Below are 20,637 nucleotides of genomic sequence, written 5' to 3'. Positions count from 1 at the left end.
TTAATTGAGGTAAGGATGTGGTTCCTCCCTAGCTACAGGTAGGTTAACCCTTTCCTCAGAATGTGGGAGAGACCCACTGCGTCACACTGGCTATAAAAAAAATCCAATGTGAAATTATTGACAATCCCCTTCTCATGACCTCACTGACTACATGGAAACCCATACTCAAGAAATTAATAGGGAAATTTACTAAGGTCGAATGACACTGAATGGGGCAAAATCGGGCATTAAAAGCATATTCAGAATTTGCTAAAGGCTAAACACTGCCGACTTTGCTCCATTCGATGTCTAAATCTCGTCCGAGAACACCCGCAAATCAGATGGTAACATGTTTTCAGACACATACACCATCGGTACAACTCGGCAGCACTTTGCCATAGAAAGCAATAGGACCTTGAAAATTTACTAAGGATTTGTATTGTCATCACGGCCGATAAATAGTGCAAATCAGCAGCAAAAGATGCCAATATGAACCCCAAATAGAAATCTCAAATTGAACACCTTTTTCTATTCGAGTCTCACATCTCAACATACTTATCCATCACTGACAACTCCATTCTGGCTGACACAGAAGCACGGACAGATCAGTGAGTGTGCTTCTGTGCTTAAAAAATGAAAACCCGTGTAACAAAAAAAAGAGAAACGAGGTGCTCCCCCCCCCCACCCCAAAAGAACAGCCAGTCCCGGGCTTTGGAGACCCAGTACTGGTTGTGCTAAATACAAGGGGACAAACGACATAGGGGCAACCATCACTCGGCTGAGCTGGTCCTAGTTCTGGAAATAAAGGGGAAAAAATGTGTAGGGTTCCACTGTCAATTCCAGAACAAGCACTGAACTTTTTCTAGCAGGGGTGTAATCCCACAGCCAGGGGAACCCTTTCACTGGTTCCCCCAGCCAAAGCATTACCCCTGACCACTAGGCAGCCCAGGCCTGGGGAGCTGGGGACCCCCCCAATAAAGGGGTCTTCCTCTCCAGGGCACCCCAGGCCTAGGCTAATAGCCCGGGGCTATCCCCGGCACCCCTGGAGCATTGGTTTATCGGGTTAATTATGTAGTGTGGTACAATTGACAGTTGTAAAAATATTGTCTTTTGCTGTGGAACTACAGGTCCCAGCAAGCCTCCCCCGCATGCTGGTACTTGGAGAACCACAACCACATTGAAGACAATGGTGAGAACTGTTCATTGGCTGAGAGGCGGAAGGCTCGCCTCTCTCAGCCAATGAGCACTCAGCACCAGGATTTCTATACTGAAATCCAGCAGTCGAGCCGTCATTCGGGTAGTAGCGTCCTTAGGTACTAATGTCCACTGGTCTGGGATTTTTGGCTTGTTTTTTTGCCAAGACCTTGGATACCTACATGGACAGAAGAGAACGTGATCCACAAATAAGAGGAGGTGATTATGGATTTTTTTTCACATACCCTATAGATTCCTACTGGAGAAGGGGATATGATGGGCTTCAGAGATACATAGGTGAGTATGTGAGATAGTGAGTGTGAGTGTGCTTGTGTGTGTGTGCATGTATGTTTTATTAAACTTGTACTGTCACAGTGTATGTCTTCTGTGGCTTTTCTTCTTCAGGGTCCATAGGGATCCACAGGGATACCATGGGGTAATGTGGTTGGAGAGATCCAGGCACCATACAGTTAAAGCTTTCAGCTCCCAGGATGCCTCGGTTCTTCCTTCATATATACCCCGCCCCAGCCACAGGCCTTCAGTTGTTCATTTGGTGCAGCAGGTTTCAGACGCACCTTTGTAATGGGATTGCTCAGACAATCCTGAGCTTTTATTTTATGTTTTATTTTATTTTCTATTTTTGGGTTGGCAGTACTAAGCATCTGAATTAAGACACATGTACTGAGACAACGTCTACCTCCGCCGGGCCGCAACGCCAGTAACAGGGCTGGTGATTTTGGCGGGTCTCAGCTGAGCTTGCTAGCAGCAATGCTGGGACCCGGACTGCAACTGGATACATGGAGATGTCAGGTAAGGCAATTCCTCGCTTACTGGGAATCGCGCCCGGCAGTCCTTGCATCCGGCGCAGGAGAGGCAGCGGAAGTCGCTGAAGTCAGGTCCTGGAGCATCCTCATTAGACCACCGGGGCCTTATCATTTGACGCCAGGGAATGGCAGCAGACACTTCTGCTGCCACAAGGCAAGCGTACCTGGCCGGTTGTTGCAGCTTAAGGGCGGTAGGAGCTCCCACAGCAGCTCCTTTCCCCAAAAAAGACGCAGCCGCTTCAAAGGTTTTTGCGCGTCTGGGTCGCTCTTTCTAACCGCCTCGTGTAAAGGAGACGCTCACCGTCCACTATCGGTGCTCTGCTGTAACTGTTGGTCTCAGGAGGTTTTGGCTCCGTTTCCCTGTATACCTCTCCCATGGGTCAGGTATATAGTGCTCTATATCGTACCAAGCATTGTATTTTTAAGTAGTTGATTCATAGCCCAGTGCAACTAAATTTGTATATGCATTGTATGTGACTATTTGCTAGCTGTTGTGTTAAATCTGCCTTTTATTTCTGACTGTCAGTTATAACTATCACTGTTTTTCTCCTCATCCCTTGCAGGTGTGTGGGGTTTTTCTTTATACTTCACATTTATTTGTGAAGGTTGTCACATTACATTGCATTGTTACCTTTATACTTGATGTCAAAAAGTAAAGGTAATCAGGAGGGGGAGGCCCCTGTGTTGGTTTCATGTAAAGCCTGTTTGGCGGGCTTGTCCTGTCAGGACTTTATAAAGGATGGTTTGTGTGCTGTCTTTATAAAGAACCACCTCACCAGTCCAGTATACCAGTCCCTGTACAAGAGCCATCTTGGGTGTTCTCCTTGTCTCAGGTTATGAAGTAGTTTGTGGATCATATGGCTACTCCCATACTGCCTCCTTGTATGGGGTACCCACAGCATGCTATGTTTGCACCTCCTATTCATCCTTCCTGGATAGATGTTTATGCCCACTCAAGTCAGAGTATGACTAAGTCAGCTGTTGCAAGCAGACCGGGAGTTACTAAGGCACCTAAGCAAAAGTTATCTTTTTTTCGGTCTGTTCAGCATATGGATTCAGACGCATCATCAGATGATGCACAGGGTTCTTCTCCAGGGTATAGCTCGGGAGAGGAGGACCATCTGTACACAGTGGATGTTCCTTCTTTGGTGAGGGTGGTTAAATCAATCCTAGATATTCAGGATGATGAACCAACCCATAGTAAGAAGGCTCCAGTGTTTAAACACCGGAAGGTGGCCAAAACGGAGTTTCCTAAATCTGAGCAGCTCACTGAGCTTATGGAAGAGGCATGGGGTAACCCGGATAAAAGGTTTTATGTGAATAAATGATTAACATCGTTGTATCCTTTCCCAGCTTCTGAATGTACTAAGTGGGAGGTACCTCCTACTGTGGATGCTCACGTTACGCACGCAGCCTCCCGATGTTTGCAATCTGCACATGCGTACGCATCGCAGTGCGCGAACTAGTCCATACGATCGGGAAGCGTTCACTCTCTGCGCATAGACAGCTTGCTAGAATGAGTCACAGGACACGCCGTTTGTGGGTGGTGACATGGGTTGGTCGATGAAAACGGTGGAGTGGTGGTGCGAACGCATGCGTCCCTGAGCATCTTAATGCCATTTCAGAGGCGTGCATAATTAAGATGCAGCTTCGGTACTTGTCACACGGTTGAAAGTCACATTGAAGCACTTGCAGTGCTTGCAGTAGGGTATGGTCAGCCACAAGTGCTGCGATCGCTTCCGATGGTACTCGATGTTACTGATGTTACATACACATTCTGGAGATGATGTGTATAAATGGGCGTCCTAAGACAGGCTGCTGGGTGTCTACATACACAACGCGATCACACGCCAAGACATAGTGGGCGTGCTAATGCTTTGCCGTGCGATCGCAGATTTGCATACTTTCGCTGCGTGCAAACGCATCTAGCGAGCGGGTCTGAATCGAGCCCTTAGTCAGAAATGCTACGTTGCTTATTCCGTCAGCATCTTCTCTTAAGGATTCTACAGATAGGAAAATTGAAACATGTCTTAAGGCAATATTTTCATAATCGGGAGCTGTTACTCGTCCAGCTATGGCTGGAGCCTGGTTAGCCAAAGCTGTTGAAGAATGGACGGAGGCATTGGAAGACTCTCTACCAGATGCTACCAGATGATGTATATCTCCCACATACGAGAAGCAGCCTATTTGTGAGGAGCTGCAGTAGATGGTATTTGTTAGGAGCTGCAGTAGATGCTGAAATTTTAGCTTTTAAAGCATTAGCAGTTTTAGTAGTGGAGTGCAGGATCCTTTGGTTATGATCCTGGAAAGAAGGCTCTGGAAACCTTACCTTTCTATAAAAATATACTGTTCGGAGCAGAGTTAGATAAGATAATAGCTACTCTGGCAGCTTCAAAGTCTGCAGGTCTGCCATCTACAGGTACGATAAAATCTAGGCAGTTTTCTTTTCGGAACAATCTTCCTCCAAGCCGTCTAGTTTTTGCAGTACATCCAGGCGACAAACTAAGAGGTCTGGGCCGGCCAGACGTCCTTCTTCTAAGCCGGAGGACAAACCCCCGGCCTGATGGGGCGGGCCTCATGGGGCGGGGTTTTTTTTACAGATCCTCCATCAGGTGCGGTCAAGGCCTTGGCCCTTCAGAAGGCCATTCACTCTCTGCTGCAGGCAGGGGTAATAATCCCGGTTCCTGTGTTGCAACAAGGAAGGGGTTGTTATTCCAATCTATTTTTGGTTCAGAAACCAAATGGGTCTCATCACCCTATTCTAAATCTAAAACCCCTCAACAATTTCTGTATGGAAACTCTCCGGTCAATTATTTTGTCAATGAAGCCTGAGGATTTTATGGTTTCCCTAGACATTCAGGATGCGTATCTGCATGCTCCTATTACGCCATCCCACCAACAATTTCTACGATTGCTGTCCTAGAACAACATTATTAATTTCAGGCACTGCCCTTTGCTCTATCAACGCCCCCCTGGGTATTTACCAAGATAATGGCAGTCATGATGGCCTATCTCAGGCATCAAGGAATTAGAATACTACCATATCTGATATTGGCACAAACTCCATTTGTTTTACAACGCCATCTTCAGCTGACCATAGTCTGTCTACAAAATCACGGCTGGATCATCAATTGGAAGAAATCCTCTCTTTCTCCAACACAGCAGATGATACATCTGGGAGCACTTCTGGATTTTCAGGTACAAAGGGTGTTTCTCCCAAAGGACCAGATTGCGGCCCTATTGCAAGTATGCAAACTGTTACTCAAGCGAATGGTATCCATTGTATCAGCGAAGCAGGTCCTGGGATCAATGGTATCCATCTTCGACATGGTGGAGTATGCTCAGTTTCATTCCAGGCCTCTGCAAAAATTGATTCTCCCCAGGTGGAATGTTCAGTATCAGCTAATAAAGTTCCAGAGGATCCTTCTCACTCCAGAGGTTCGTCTCTCCCTCTTGTGGTGCCTGAAAAATGATCATCTGGACAAAGGTCACCCATTCTGGATTCCAAGTTGGGTGCTTCTCACCACGGACGCCAGTCTTCGCGCATAGGGGGCAGTGACAAGTCATCACACCTTTCAGGGAAGATGGACAAATCAGGAAAATCATCTGCCAATAAACATTCTGGAGCTGCGAGCATTATACAAAGCACTTATAAAGGCACAGGACCTACAACCAGTCCAGATCCAGGCTGACAACATGACTACAGTGGCCTATCGCAATCATCAGGGAGGCACGCAAAGTCATGAAGGAAGTGACAAAGGTTCTGATTTGGGCAGAATGTCATCTTCCGGCCATCTAGGCAATATACATACCGGGAGTCCTCAATTGGGAAGCAGACTTCCTAAGTCGTTAGGACATACAGTACATGCCGGAGATTAGTCTGTCCACCTGGGAGTGTTTCAGCTCTTGGGGAACAAAAGGGGTCTACCAGATGTAGACCTCATGGCATCACATCACAACCACAAGATCCTCTGGTAGGGGTCCAGGTCCAGAGCCCCATCAGCAGCATTCCTGGACACCTGGCATTAAGATGGGACCTCAAGCTGGTGTAAATCTTTCCTCCAATTTCCCTCCTCCCAAGAGTCCTCAGAAAATTGAAGCAGGAAGGCGAAACAGTATTACTAGTAGCTCCAGCTTGGCCCAGACGTCATTGGTTCAATGACATACAGAATCTATCCATAGACAGTCCGTATCCTTTTCCTTTATGGCAGGATCTGTTAACACGGGGTCCCTGCTGGCATCCATACTTACCTCGTCTGGCTTTGATGGCATGGCTCTTGAATTTTCCATCTTAAGAGCTAAAGTGATTAAAATCTAAATGCGGCTCTGTGATTCAAACGATGCTTAGAGTATGGAAGCCTGCCTCTGCCCGCATCTATTAGGGTTTGATATTCTTTTGGTCAATGGTTTACCACAGAAAGTATGATCCTAAGGTGTTTACGGTTTTAGACCTTGGTCTCCGCCTGGCCACTTTGAGAGTTCAGGTTTCTGCATTGACAGTCTGGTTCCAGAGAAAGATTGCTTCATTACCAGATGTTAGAATCTTTTTTCAGGGAGTTCTGCGAGTTCAGCCTCCTTTAGTCCCACCAGTAGCACCATGGGATCTGTCTTTGGTTCTTAAGCAGCTACAAGCTCCCCCATTTGAACCTTTTATGAATACCCTTACATTGCTAGAGAGAAATAATCGCTGTCCAGACAATAATTGTGGTTCCAAAGCACAAAAATTCGTATTGCATTCAAAAAGAAAAGTACACGCTTTGATCTAGCACAATTAGCGCAAAGGCAATTAAATACAGAAAATAAGATACAGCCCAATACATATACATGCACACTGGTCCCAGCATACAGTCATCAGTCCGGAAGCCTGTGGTCATCCAAGAAGAATGGCTGTATGTTGGGATATATACTTTACAGATCACAGATAACAACAATGTAGACAAACATAATTCCATTGGTTCTTGGTCTTTATAGTACGCTGTGGTTCATAGGACAGTTCATATGTTGTCACTAAGGGTATGTCCCAGTTCCTCAGATGTTGCTTTGTGTGGTTTTCCCGCTGAAGAACTGGTTTAAACTAGTAAAAACACTTCATACAGCTTTACATTCTAACCACTAATTTCATATAGTTCATATCTTGTGAACGCATGATGCGATTTCCTTGTGGGTCGAACCAGAAATCTGCATATAAACAGTGATTTAGAATGGTACCAAACATGATATGTCTACTAGCTTATGTTCATTAAATATCGTATACATTACATCCCGTGGGCTGTTTTATCAGCAAATGTGTGTTTACTGGGCATAGTTGATGAAAATGGGCCGGGTTGGGCACACTAAACAATATATTGTGAATCTATGCAGCCTGGCTAAAGTATGCATAGCCCATACGTAGATGGCCCAGGAAGGTCGAGTGTTTAAATTATAGATATGGTTAGTTAATACCACCCTGACCCATGAGAAGTATGCATATTTGGTCAGACAAGCGTAATCCAAGTTTGATAAAATCTGGTATAAGTGGATTAATTTGAAATATTATACAAATTTGTCAGAGTAAAGGTGTGTATCCATTAATAGATGGAGAAACGAGAGCACCATTACGACATTGTAATTGTGCTGTCATTTCATAGTCTGTGATGTGCCTACACTGAACGTTCAGTCATTCAGTGTAGGCACATCCATCATCCCCGTACATGCTGAACCTGACATGATCGATGATAGATGTCAAAACTGACCAGTGGGCACGCACATCGCTGGTCGTTTCTGACACTTAAATGCCATGATTTACGGCTGATTACTGAGCGATTGCACATTTACGATGTCGTAATCGTGCAATCGTTCAGTAAGGTCGCGTAGTGGATACGCACCATTAGATTCATCTACTGTGTCCATTTTGCAGTTTGTTTGGCTTGGGCAGGGAGTTGGGGGGAGGGGGCGAGGAGATATATATATATTTTTTTTTTTTGGTGCCTTGATCTGTTTCTGTGTTTAGCTATGTGACTGTATAGAGTGTACAGTTAACACCTAAGATGTGCAATGTGTATGTATTCTATATGTTGCTTGCGATAATTTAATTTGTCCTATTTTTTTGACATGGGACAATTAATAAAAGAATATTGAATATAAACAGGCAGTACACTATACCCAGAAGAATACCTTGATCTCCTACTATTTACTCCTATGTTTGCTGGTAGAATAATTTCTAAACATTATAAATGTCTTTACTCTTTTATTAATACGCTACTACCAAAACTGGCCACTGACTGGATGTCTTCCCCCACCAATTGTTAGAAATAATTCTTTTTTTGTTATTTATTTTTTATATATTTTTTTATAAGAAGGATCACAATGAATAACAGAGATCATAATAATCTAAATCTCACTTATACAAATGATTATCAACCATAAAAGGCCTGTTCCTTCTGAAATGAAAACAGAGATTGTGATCCATTTTTACAATTTAACACAGGAAATAAAACAAAAAAAATTCAGCATACACAACAGTAAAGTAGACCGAACAAAAAAACAGGAAAGGGATAAAGAAGAGAATAGGAAAGAAGAGAAGGAGAAGAGAAAAGGAAAAAAGGGGTCAAAGGAACGATCCCTGGGGTGGATCCCTAAACTGAAAATAAGTAACTACATATATACGTATACATATCCTGTAAATATACACAGATACTTATACATATGCCAATATAAATGGCTGTCACAGGGCGAAAGGGGAGGGAACAGATTGAGAAGCTAACCATGGGCTCCAAATTTTAGCAAAAGATTTAGAAGAATGGTTAATAATACTAGTCATATATTCCATGCGATAAGTATACCAAATGCGAGATAGAATTGTCTGCATAGAGGGAGAATCAAGCATTTTCCAATACGAAGCTAGCTGACCCTTTGTTGCATTAACAATATGGCGCATCAATTTGTTTTGGTGCCTAGTCAGCGTAGGAAGGTCTAAAGGGAGAAGAATATACTTAGGATCATAAGGGATAGGTATAGTGAGTAAATTACTTCCTTCCAAAGACCTACTATTTTAGGACAAGTCCACCAGATGTGGAGAAAGGTGCCCTCAGCGGCACAACCTCTCCAGCACCTATCTGATGTACCAGAATACATTTTGCTCAATCAAGAGGGAACATTGGAGCTGATTCAGAGCCGCTTTCACGATGTGTATGCAAATTGTTTAGGCAGTGCAATCGCACAGCAATGCATTAGCACGCCCAGTATTTCTTAGAGAGCGATCACATAGTGTATCCAGACACCTACCAGCCTGTCTTAAGACGCCCACTTGTGCCCATCATGTGCAGGAAGTGTATGCAACCATCTGTACATGGGATAACATCGGATGCAATCACAGTGCTTGAGGTTGACCATAACCTGCCGCAAGCACTGGGAGCACTTCAGTATAAAAACAAGCCAGGTGACGTGTACTATGATGCTGTCTTATCATTATAAACACCTTTAAAACAGCGTTGAGATGCTCAGGCACGTCTGCGTTTGCACCTCCACTCCCCCGTTTTTAATGGCCAGCCCCTACAAAGGGATTCCCCTGTCACTCACTCTGCTGGGCTGTCTATGCGCAGCGAGCGGATGCATTGTGAACCTTCGCTAAGGTATGTGCACGCGCACTGCGATGCATACACACAATGCATACATACTGCATACCATCGGCAGCAGCAAGCATTTGCATCTTAGTGAGTGGGTCTAAATGAGCTCCATAGTACCATCTATATAATAGCTTGTATGTATTTGCTTTGATTTTAACTAGGGGTGAGCGGGTTCGGATTTCTGAAATCCGAACCCCCCCGAGCCCCCCCGATCCGAGTCCGATCCGAGTCAGGCTCGACTTTTCCCGCCTGACTCGGATCTGAAATCGAGGCAAAACGTCATCATCCCGCCTTCCGAGTCTCGCGGGTTTTGGATCCTATATAAGGTACCCGCGTCGGCGCCATTTTCTCACTCGGCTGTGGACAGTGAAGAGGGAGGGTGGGAGTTAGGGCTGTGTAGTGTAATGTAGTGCTGCTGTTGTCCACTACTTCAAAGTCCATAGGGGCTGGCTGTGTTGTGCTGTGCTGCTGTTGTTAATAAGGGCTGTGTCCACTACTTCAAAGTCCATAGGGGCTGGCTGGACTGTGTTGTGCAGTCAGTTCTCCATAGGGGCTGTGTCCACTCCAAAGTCCTGTGCAGTGTCCCAGTCCTAAAGGGGTGCTGTAGTGTTGTCCAGGGGGTGCTCTGTCCATCAGGGGTGCTCCCCCCAAGTGCTAAAAAAATAATATATTTTCTGTGTTTGTGAATTGTGTGCGCAGTAGCCGCATGTGCATCAACAAAGTAGTGCCAAGCGTGCGCCTGTGTCATAAGTAAAGGGCCGGCTGGCTTGACCGTTAAAGGGTGCTGTAACCCCCAAAGTACACTCCAGTCCAAACCAAAAAAAAAATTATTTTCTGTGTTTGTGAATTGTGTGCGCAGTAGCCGCACGTGCATCAACAAAGTGGTGCCAAGCGTGCGCCTGTGTCATAAGTAAAGGGCCGGCTGGCTTGACCGTTAAAGGGTGCTGTAACCCCCGAAAGTACACTCCAATCCAAACCAAAAAAAAATTATTTTCTGTGTTTGTGAATTGTGTGCGCAGTAGCCGCACGTGCATCAACAAAGTAGTGCCAAGCGTGCGCCTGTGTCATAAGTAAAGGGCCGGCTGGCTTGACCGTTAAAGGGTGCTGTAACCCCCAAAGTACACTCCAGTCCAAACCAAAAAAAAAATTATTTTCTGTGTTTGTGAATTGTGTGCGCAGTAGCCGCACGTGCATCAACAAAGTAGTGCCAAGCGTGCGCCTGTGTCATAAGTAAAGGGCCGGCTGGCTTGACCGTTAAGGGTGCTGTAACCCCCGAAAGTACACTCCAGTCCAAACCAAAAAAAAAATTATTTTCTGTGTTTGTGAATTGTGTGCGCAGTAGCCGCACGTGCATCAACAAAGTAGTGCCAAGCGTGCGCCTGTGTCATAAGTAAAGGGCCGGCTGGCTTGACCGTTAAAGGGTGCTGTAACCCCCGAAAGTACACTCCAGTCCAAACCAAAAAAAAATTATTTTCTGTGTTTGTGAATTGTGTGCGCAGTAGCCGCACGTGCATCAACAAAGTAGTGCCAAGCGTGTGCCTGTGTCATAAGTAAAGGGCCGGCTGGCTTGACCGTTAAAGGGTGCTGTAACCCCCAAAGTACACTCCAGTCCAAACCAAAAAAAAAATTATTTTCTGTGTTTGTGAATTGTGTGCGCAGTAGCCGCACGTGCATCAACAAAGTAGTGCCAAGCGTGCGCCTGTGTCATAAGTAAAGGGCCGGCTGGCTTGACCGTTAAAGGGTTCTGTAACCCCCAAAGTACACTCCAAAACAAAAAAATATATATTTTCTGTTTGTGACTTGTGTGCACTGTGGCTGCACGTGCATCAACAAAGGAGCAGCGCCAAGCGTGCACCTGTGTCCCATAAGTAAAGAGCCGGCTGGCTCATTTCTTAAAGGGTGGTGTAACCCACAAAGTGCACTACTCTCCAGCAAAAATAAAAAAATATTTTCTGTGTTTGTGTGCGCTTTAGCCGCACGTATATATCAATATAACATAAATGGAGGACCAAACTTTCTCCGATAAAAATAAAATAGGGAAAGATCAAGAACCACTTCCTCCTAGTGCTGTTGCTGCTGCTGGGAGTTGTTCATCATCCCAGAGAGGAAGTAGGAACATCACTACTTTTACTAAACAATTGACCCTCCAACAGTCCCTAGCGATGAGGATGAAGTACGACAGCAGTCATCCTGAAGCAAAACGTATAACTGAGGCCTTGACTGCTATGTTGGTGTTAGACGTGCGTCCGGTATCCGCCATTAGTGCAGTGGGATTTAGACAATTGATGGAGGTAGTGTGTCCTCGGTTCCAAATCCCGTCTAGATTCCACCAGCATCCTCAAAGCAGCAGCGACAAGCGTGCGTCTGTCTGTTAAAGGGTGGTGACACCCTCAAAGTGTGCTACACAAACAATTAAAATATTGTTCTTTTTTTTCTGTCTTTGTGAAATGTGTGGGCTGTAGCCGCACCTGCATCCTTAAAGCAGCAGCGACAAGCGTGCGTCTGTCTGTTAAAGGGTGGTGACACCCTCAAAGTGTGCTACACAAACAATTAAAATATTGTTCTTTTTTTTTCGGTCTTTGTGAAATGTGTGGGCTGTAGCCGCACCTGCATCCTTAAAGCAGCAGCGACAAGCGTGCGTCTGTCTGTTAAAGGGTGGTGTAACCCTCAAAGTGCGCTCCACAAACAATAAAAATATTCTTTTTTTTTTTCTGTCTTTGTGAATTGTGTGGGCTGTAGCCGCACTTGCATCCTCAAAGCAGCAGCGACAAGCGTGCGTCTGTCTGTTAAAGGATTACATCGGTGACAGCATCCAAGTAGGCATGTCAGACAGTCCGTACCTGTACTGGCAGGAAAAAGAAGCAATTTGGAGGTCCCTGTACAAACTGGCTCTATTTTACCTGAGTTGCCCCCCCTCCAGTGTGTACTCCGAAAGAGTGTTTAGTGCAGCCGGGAACCTTGTCAGCGAAAGGCGTAGGAGGTTGCTTCCACAAAATGTGGAGAAGATGATGTTCATAAAATGAATTAGCAACTCTTCCAGGGAGACCAGCCTCCAGAACGTACAGAGGGACCTGTGGTTCCAGCAGGGACGAATTAATACTCTGTGAGGATGAGGATGTACACACTGAAGAGGGTGAGGAATCGGTGGATGAGGAGGATGAGGATGACATCTTGCCTCCGTAGAGCCAGTTTGTGCAGGGACAGATTAATTGCCAGCTTGTTTTGTGGGGGCCCAAACGAACCAATCATTTCAGCCACAGTTGTGTGGCAGACCCTGGCGCTGAAATGATTGGTTTGTTAAAGTGTGCATGTCCTGTTTATACAACATAAGGGTGAATGGGAGGGCCCAAGGACAATTCCATCTTGCACCTCTTTTTTTTCTTTGCATTATGTACAGTTTGGGGCCTAGTTTTTCAAACTGCCATCCTGTCTGCCACTGCAGTTTCACGCCTAGATGGGTCACGTGTTTGTGCCGCCCACTCGTGTCGCGTAGCATAGTCATCCAGCTACCTCGGTGCAACCTTTTGGACATAAAAACACTATTGTGAGGTGTGAGGTGTTCAGAATAGACTGGAAATGAGTGGAAATTAAGGTTATTGAGGTTAATAATAGCATAGGAGCAGAAAAACCTACAAATTCTGTGATTTTAGCTGTTTTTATGCTTTTTCAAAAAAATACAGATCCAAAACACAAAACCCAGAACCCAAAACACGGAAGGGTGGTTTTGGCAAAACCAATCCAGATCTAAAACACGAAGAAAGATCCAGATCCAAAACCAAAACACAAAACACGAAAAGTGGCCGGTGCACACCCCTAATTTTAACACAAATTGAGCTAGAGGCAGCATTATCCCAAACCTCGGCCTATTCCTCATAATCTAAGGAGGTACCCAAATCCACCTCTCAAGCCCTTTCATGAGAATCACATTGTGGAGACAGCTCCACAACAGGCATTGTATATAGGGAGAAAATTAAACCTCTGGTTGAGGAGCGTCTCAAGCATAAAGCCTCGAAGTTGTATAGGGGTCTATTAATTAGAAGGTGTTTCACTTTTGAGTGGAAATGCCTAAGTTGCAAAAATTGGATCCTCCTGGATCTGAGAGAACTGGGGAAAACTCAAATCTTTAGTGATATGATTTAAATAGAAAATGTTCCTTTCCTTCGATGGATAAAAAAAAGTCTTGTTTATACCCGGAGGGATATCGGGATTGTGAAAAATTAGAATAACAGGAGAAGGGCTGGGGGCCAGAGCAATTTTTCTATTAGCATAATCCCACATAAATAGCGAGCTGGAAACAATCTGATGAGAGGTGATGTTCTTAGGTCGACGTGGTCCCGGAAGCCAGAGGAGAGAGGATACCGCGGAAAGACCCAATTCAGCAGCCTCAATAGCAACCCAGACCTTCCCAGCACCAGGGTTACACCACTGCACACATTGAGCAAGTTGCGTGGCTAAATAATATCATTTAAAATCAGATATACCCAACCCCCCACTATGTGTAGGATGTGGCAGTAATTTCAATCGTACCCAAGGATGTTTGTTTGCACAAATAAATCGTGAGGTATGGAACTGTAAAAATGTAAAAACATAGAGAGGAATAAAAATTGGGAGAGTCTGAAAAAGTTAGAGTATCCGAGGGAGAACATTCATTTTTACAGAGTTCACTCTGCCTATCCATGAAATAAAGTGACCAGACCAAGAATTCAAGTCTGACTTTATCTGGTCTAAACTACGGGGAAAAGTCGCCTGGAATAACTGGTGGTGGCGATGTGTTAAGAAGATACCTAGATATTTGATTTTTTGTTTTTGCCAGTTAAATGGGAAAGATGTCTCCAGAAAGAGTTTTGTTGACCCAGGAATATAGAAGTCAAGCACTTCTGTTTTACTCGTATTAATGTTGTAGCCTGAATAACCGGAATAAAGGTCAATTTCAGCGAGGAGAGGCTGCAACGATTGAGCTGGGTTCCCAAGAGATATTATAACGTCATCCACATATAATGAAATTTTATGCTTTGAGGAACCAGCTTTTATACCGACAATGTCTGGAGTGTGGCGAATCCTTGCTGCCAGAGGTTCCATGACTAGAGCAAAGGGGAAAGCGAGCATCCTTGACTGGTACTGTTGGCAATGCCAAAAGGGGAATAAGTGGTGCGATTGACAGAGACTGTAGCAGTGGGGGTTCGATATGGGGGTAAAATATCATCTAAATATTTTCTGGAAAACCCCATTTTCTGAAGCACCCCAAAAACAAAACCCAGGAAATACAATCGAATGCCTTCACAGCATCTAATTCCATAATTAGAGAGGGTAACTTCTGAGTATGAATAGAGTGAATCAGGTCGATGGCTCTTCTAGGCCTGACCTCCTGGAATAAAGACTACCTGATATGGGTGACTTGAATGGGTAAGAAGGGAGGCTAAACGGTTAGCCAAAATTTTTGCATACATTTTAAGGTCTACATTTAGCAATGAGATTGGCCTATAATTAGAGCACTGTGTAGGGTCTCTGTCAGGTTTTGGAATTACCACGATATCAGCTAGCATGGAAGCTGGTGCAAAGGATACGCCATCCAAAATATTGTTGAAAAGAGAGGTAAGATGCGAAGTGAGCTCCTTCACATATGATTTATAGTACTGATCTGTGAAGCCGCCTGGACCCGGGGCAGCTGAGGACCGCATGGACTTAATAGCAGACGTCGTCCCCTCTAGTGAAATCTCCTCATTAAGCACAGAAAGCTGGGATTCTGATACACATGGTAAAGGAATATTGGAAAGATATAAACGTACTGTACTCCCTCAGTACCAGTGGAAGAAGAAAGGGGGGGTTCTGGTAAGTTATAGAGAGAGCTATAGAAGTCTCTAAACTCCTCCACCATCACCGCAGGGTCATATGTAAGGGCTCCTAGTTTGTGGGAATAAAATTTGTCTATCGTACTCGAAGCCTGCTTACGCCTCAACTTATTGGCTAAAAGAGTATCAATTTTATCAGCTTTGTCATAAACCCGCTGGTGTAGTTTCTGTAAAATAGCTGCAGCCCGACGTGACAAAAGGGCATTCAGCTGCCCTATCAGACATTCTATCTGAGAAGGAAGAGAATCCCTGGGGGAGCATTTATGTTGGGCCAAAAGAGTGGCGATTTGGGAATCTAAAGACAGAATTTCTTGGGCTGCCCTTTTGCGAATTGCAGAAGCCTTTGCCATTAAATGGCGTCGAATGGGGGCCTTATGGGCCTCCCAGATTATTCCATGTGAGAGATCAGGGGATGCATTTTCCTCAATATAAGGCAACAAAGCACTTATAGTTTCCAAAAGAGTAGAGGGATGCAACAAAAGAGAATCGTCTAAACGCCATTTACGAGTCCCACGTGGAGCCCTATATATATCTGACAAAATATAAACCCCTGCATGGTTGGTCTATGTAAACGGAGTAATTCCAGCATCACTAACTATTGTCGTATTTGATTGAGAAATGTGAATCATATCAATGCGGGAGTAGTGTTGATGTCGTGCAGAGAAATGTCTCTACCGGGAAGAGTGGCAAAGGCGGCAAGAGTCACACAAATTAAGCTGTTTGAGGGAGGATATAAGGGTGAGAGAGGCACTAGATGCTGTTGCTTCTTTCTTCTTTTTAGGGGAACCAGACTTATCCAAGAGAGGGTCATGAACAGTATTAAAGTCCCCTCCCAAGATTATGTGACCCTGTGCAACTCTACCTAATTGTTGGAACAAAGAATTAAAAAATAAGAACCTCTGTACTATAACATAGCGTCCCTCTGTATCAGCTATCGTTTAAGTGTGCACAAATGGGATATTACGGTGAATTAAAATAGCAACCCCCTTTTCTTACAATCTGCAGATGCAAACAAGGTCTGGGTAATTTACTTACCTTGAAGGTGAGAATGAAAACCAGTGAAATTAGTCTCTTGTAGAAAACGATATCTGCTTTCTATCTCCTACAGGTGCCCAGGACCACAGTTCGTTTTCTGGGTGAATTAAGCCCGATAACATTTATAGATAGTAATTTGAGGGCCATGGTAGAGTATAAACAAAATTCCCGAGTAGCGATATGTATAACAGCCAAAAAATTGCAGGAAGGGCATCAACGGCCCACCCCAGGGGGAAGAAAAAAATATAGAATAAGGATAAATATAAAGAGCATTGAGAAAAAATTAGAAAGAGTAAATAGAAAAGAGAAGGATTTCCAAAAGGGCAGAAACCTTGCAAATGAGGTCCTTAATAAGGACCGCTACAAATAGAAATAAATAGACAACAAGAGCATTTACGATAGGGTGCATGGTGTCAGTGGTATGAAAAAAAATGACAAGGAGAGCCTGGTCCCCAACTAGTCAGATAATTCTGAAATATCAAAAACCTTCCCTTAATGGTGGGAAAGAAAACGTGTCACCTAAAAAAGGTCAATATAGGTAAAACATAAGGGAGAGGGGGGTAAAAAAAGGAAAGGAGGTATGTGGAGGGAAGGAAGGGAGAAAAATGGTCTAAAACAGTACATAGTAGAAATATAGAACTAAAACTTGTTACTAAAACTATTTTATATAGCAAGGATATATGTCCTATGACAATTAGCACATTTGCAACAATTCACATATCAAAACATTAATAATTGATATTTAAAGACAAAAACAAACAAAACATTTTCAGCAAGAGAGAATCAACAAAGTAACTGGTAAAGGATACAGCGGAACAAGCCACTGAAGTAAAGAAACAAGTCCTGTGAAGGGTAAATAGATCGCTGGAGTGATGAAGTGGGGCCAGATAGAACAGAAGTACTTCTTGTGTTAGAAATAATTCTTAATGCTCCGTCATTACTGCTAGTTCCAGTAGAGAGATGTTCCTGAATATCTTTCATAGAAGCTATTCCTCCCCCCACCATTGCTTTTTTATTGGCATCACTAATACTGACTCCTGCAATGTGGCCGACTTGAAGCATCCTTTTTCCAAGGCATGTGGGATTGCCCACCAATCAAACATTTGTGGAGACGGGCAGCTTTATGCCTCTATTTACTTGCTGAACTATACCCCTCTTTCTGCAGAATGGGCAATCTTAGGTGTTGTAGACCTGAGCCTCCACATTTCTAAAGTACTTTATAAAAAATGTATATTAAAAAAAAAATGCATTTGGCTGATGACTATCAGATCAAAAGTCAACTGCATTATATGGAGCCCCTGTAATTTAGACCATATATAGATTTTATTTATTAGTAGAAAAACCATATCTGTCCAAATGTAGCGATGAAGTATAAATACCAGTAACAAGTTGTTTTATTGTCATTGTATATAATGTATAATGTGTGTGTATATATACAAACTATTAGTTCAGTGAAAGACTAGTGGCTATTTGTAAAAGGCTAAATCAGGTGAGTCAGGGAGTAGGATTTAGGGTGCAACAAATACAAAAAAAAAAGAGTAATATTAGACAAGGTCGCAATATGTGAGCAGAACTGTGATAGAAAATTAGCATAATGGGCTGTAGTCTGCAGTAACAGGTAGTTTTGCTTTCTTACAGGCACATGAATGGGGCAAGAAACTCCTTCAAATGACTGAACAACTGCCAAAGTATGATAAATCAGACAGCATTGCAGCTCTGCTGGAGAACATTGAAAGGAAATTATCTACTAAACATGTTACCTCCACCTTACAAACAGCTGTGTGATTCACAAAGATGTTATCTCCTCCTTACAAACAGCTGTATGACTAACAAAGATGTTACCTCCTCCTTACAAACAGCTGTATGACTCACAAAGATGTTACCACGTCCTTACAAACAGCTGTATGACTAACAAAGATGTTACCTCCTCCTTACAAACAGCTGTATGACTCACAAAGATGTTATCTCCTCCTTACAAACAGCTGTATGACTAACAAAGATGTTACCTCCTCCTTACAAACAGCTGTATGACTCAAAGATGTTACCACCTCCTTACAAACAGCTGTATGACTAACAAAGATGTTACCTCCTCCTTACAAACAGCTGTATGACTCACAAAGATGTTACCTCCTTACAAACAGCTGTATGACTAACAAAGATGCTGTTTGTCACAAAGTCAGGAATACTGAAGGGTAACCTGGGCAAATTGTATTTCATGCTTATACCTGATTCAGAGTTGGACGCTATTGCAGCCGCTGTTGCAATTTTTGCAGAGTCGCAGTACCGGTAATATGCAAATGCTATTTGCCAGCCTTTTCCCTTGTGCACTAGTCTGCTGTGCAAGCCCTGAGACTCCCACTCTCAATGCCTTTGGACAGTAACTCGGGCGGTACTACTAAATACTCCACCATCAGGCACCATTGCATCCATCATCGACCCATGCACCAGCCTTTGGCTGGCACAGTGTCTCCTTCTGAAATTGCTCTAAACATAGCTTCTGTGGCTGGGAATGCATCTGCACTCATAACCAGGCGCTGGCACTCCTGTGAGACGGTCTTTTTGTTGTGTCGTCTTCAGGTCACCTCCCAGGAATGCCCATAATCCTGCACCGCCAGTACTAATGCCAGAAATCCTGCACACAACAGTATACTCTGTATACACTCAGGTGACTCCATGCGCGTTGGGGTTTTCAGGACTTTTCACACATGTGCAGTAGCAAATAATCGCTCATCTGTGCAAACATCGGCATTGAGTCCACCTCTGAATCAGGCCCGCAGAGTATATTATCCTATAACTGTATAAACACTTGAAAATTATATAATCATTAGCAATCATATACTCTATAATTAGGACATCAGAAGTTATGTTGGCGTTTAGTGCCATTTATAGAACCGTTTTTAGATCATTACAAGACAAGAGACATTTTTGTTGTAAAGTATAAATTCTGTCTGTATGAGAGGTGTTTAATTGTGTTATCAGTTTAATAATAACTATGATAGTGTTTTATTATTTCCTGTAGTAGTGTATGTATGAATTAAACATATACTTTTATCTAACTTGCTGCATCTAAATTATGTATTAAATATTGAAACAGATCATCACTGCACCTTCTAGTTATTGATTTCAGGCTGCTACTAGGTAGCCGGAGTATTTTTCTTGCTTTAAAAAGTCTGCCCTTGATCCCATGAAAGAAATAACTTATTTCAAGAAGCTATAACTTTGCAAGGAGCAGTAATAGTAATGATGTTTATGAACAGGTTAGCCGCCAGATAGGGGGAAAGTAAAAACTCCTCCCTCCGGTGATCTCAGCAAGTCCCGTAGCCCATTACGTCATGGCTCCTGTCCGAACCCAATGCACATGCTTGAGATCTTGCAAGATCTCATTGTGGGCGAACTGCGCATGTACAAGGAAGTCCGGAGATGGCGATAGTACTAGGAAGTATATCATAGCGCCATCTTCATATGGTCAGGGCCGGATTAACAATGTGGCGAGTAGAGCTGCAGCTCCAGGCATCCCCATGAAATAGGACCACAGGACTAGGCGCCGGGCACCGGCAATGTCACTGTGCCCACCTGTCACCTGCAGCCTGCCCATCTTACTGCCTGCCCCCGCTAGCATTGGTGTGCTAACATAGGAAATGGGGGGGGCGCGTACGCAAGGGCTGTTCTTGGCGCTCTGCTCGGTGCGCTGTATGTAAGTGTCGCACATACAGAGAGATAGGAGCAGCAGCAGGCACAGCAGTGCCTTACTCCACTGTCTGAGGAGGAAGCAGCCGAGGCTGCCACGAGGACACCAGGTGTAAATGAGCAATGAGATGAAGAGGGGTATATAAAGGCTCCTTGCACACATTATTTCCACCTTTGAAAAAGCTGTCAAACTACACCGCAAAACACGTTAGTTGTTATTTGCTATAACCCACTAAGTGATCCACAGCTTCATCTAAAGCCTGAACCAACTTGCTAGATATTGAAAGTGCTGCTACCACTTTGGATTTATACTTCATTTTTACACTCCTTTTGGACTGGTCCAGATCTACACACCGCGAACATCTGAGGGCTCCAAGCTCTGCACATAGAATCCGTATGCTAACGGGACCATCCCTCTACCGGTGGAAAGCTTTGATAACTTTAACTATTGAACAGTCCTATTAC

The 20,637-nt window shown here is 44.0% G+C and overlaps 1 protein-coding gene across 3 annotated transcripts in view; it reads left to right on the top strand.

Moving 5' to 3' along the window:
- ZMYND12 (zinc finger MYND-type containing 12) overlaps window positions 1–19,543 on the top strand; it is an 88,205-nt gene extending 68,662 nt beyond the window's left edge. For 2 of the 3 annotated variants that reach the window (XM_088453970.1, XM_088453969.1), the window contains exon 9: window positions 18,124–18,212. Coding sequence is in view for 1 of the 3 variants with exons in the window: in XM_088453967.1 (XP_088310093.1) it covers window positions 18,124–18,270 (147 nt within the window). In the remaining 2 variants the exon portion in view is untranslated. Of the gene's footprint in view, window positions 1–18,123 lie in introns of all 3 variants that reach the window. The other variant, XM_088453967.1, reaches the window with a different exon arrangement.
- Window positions 19,544–20,637: the final 1,094 nt, after the last annotated feature.

The sequence above is a fragment of the Taudactylus pleione genome, unplaced genomic scaffold (genome assembly GCF_031769625.1).
Source record: "Taudactylus pleione unplaced genomic scaffold, aTauple2 ptg000604l, whole genome shotgun sequence".
Taxonomy (NCBI): Eukaryota; Metazoa; Chordata; class Amphibia; order Anura; family Myobatrachidae; genus Taudactylus; species Taudactylus pleione.
This window is presented reverse-complemented; position numbering and strand designations above follow the sequence as displayed.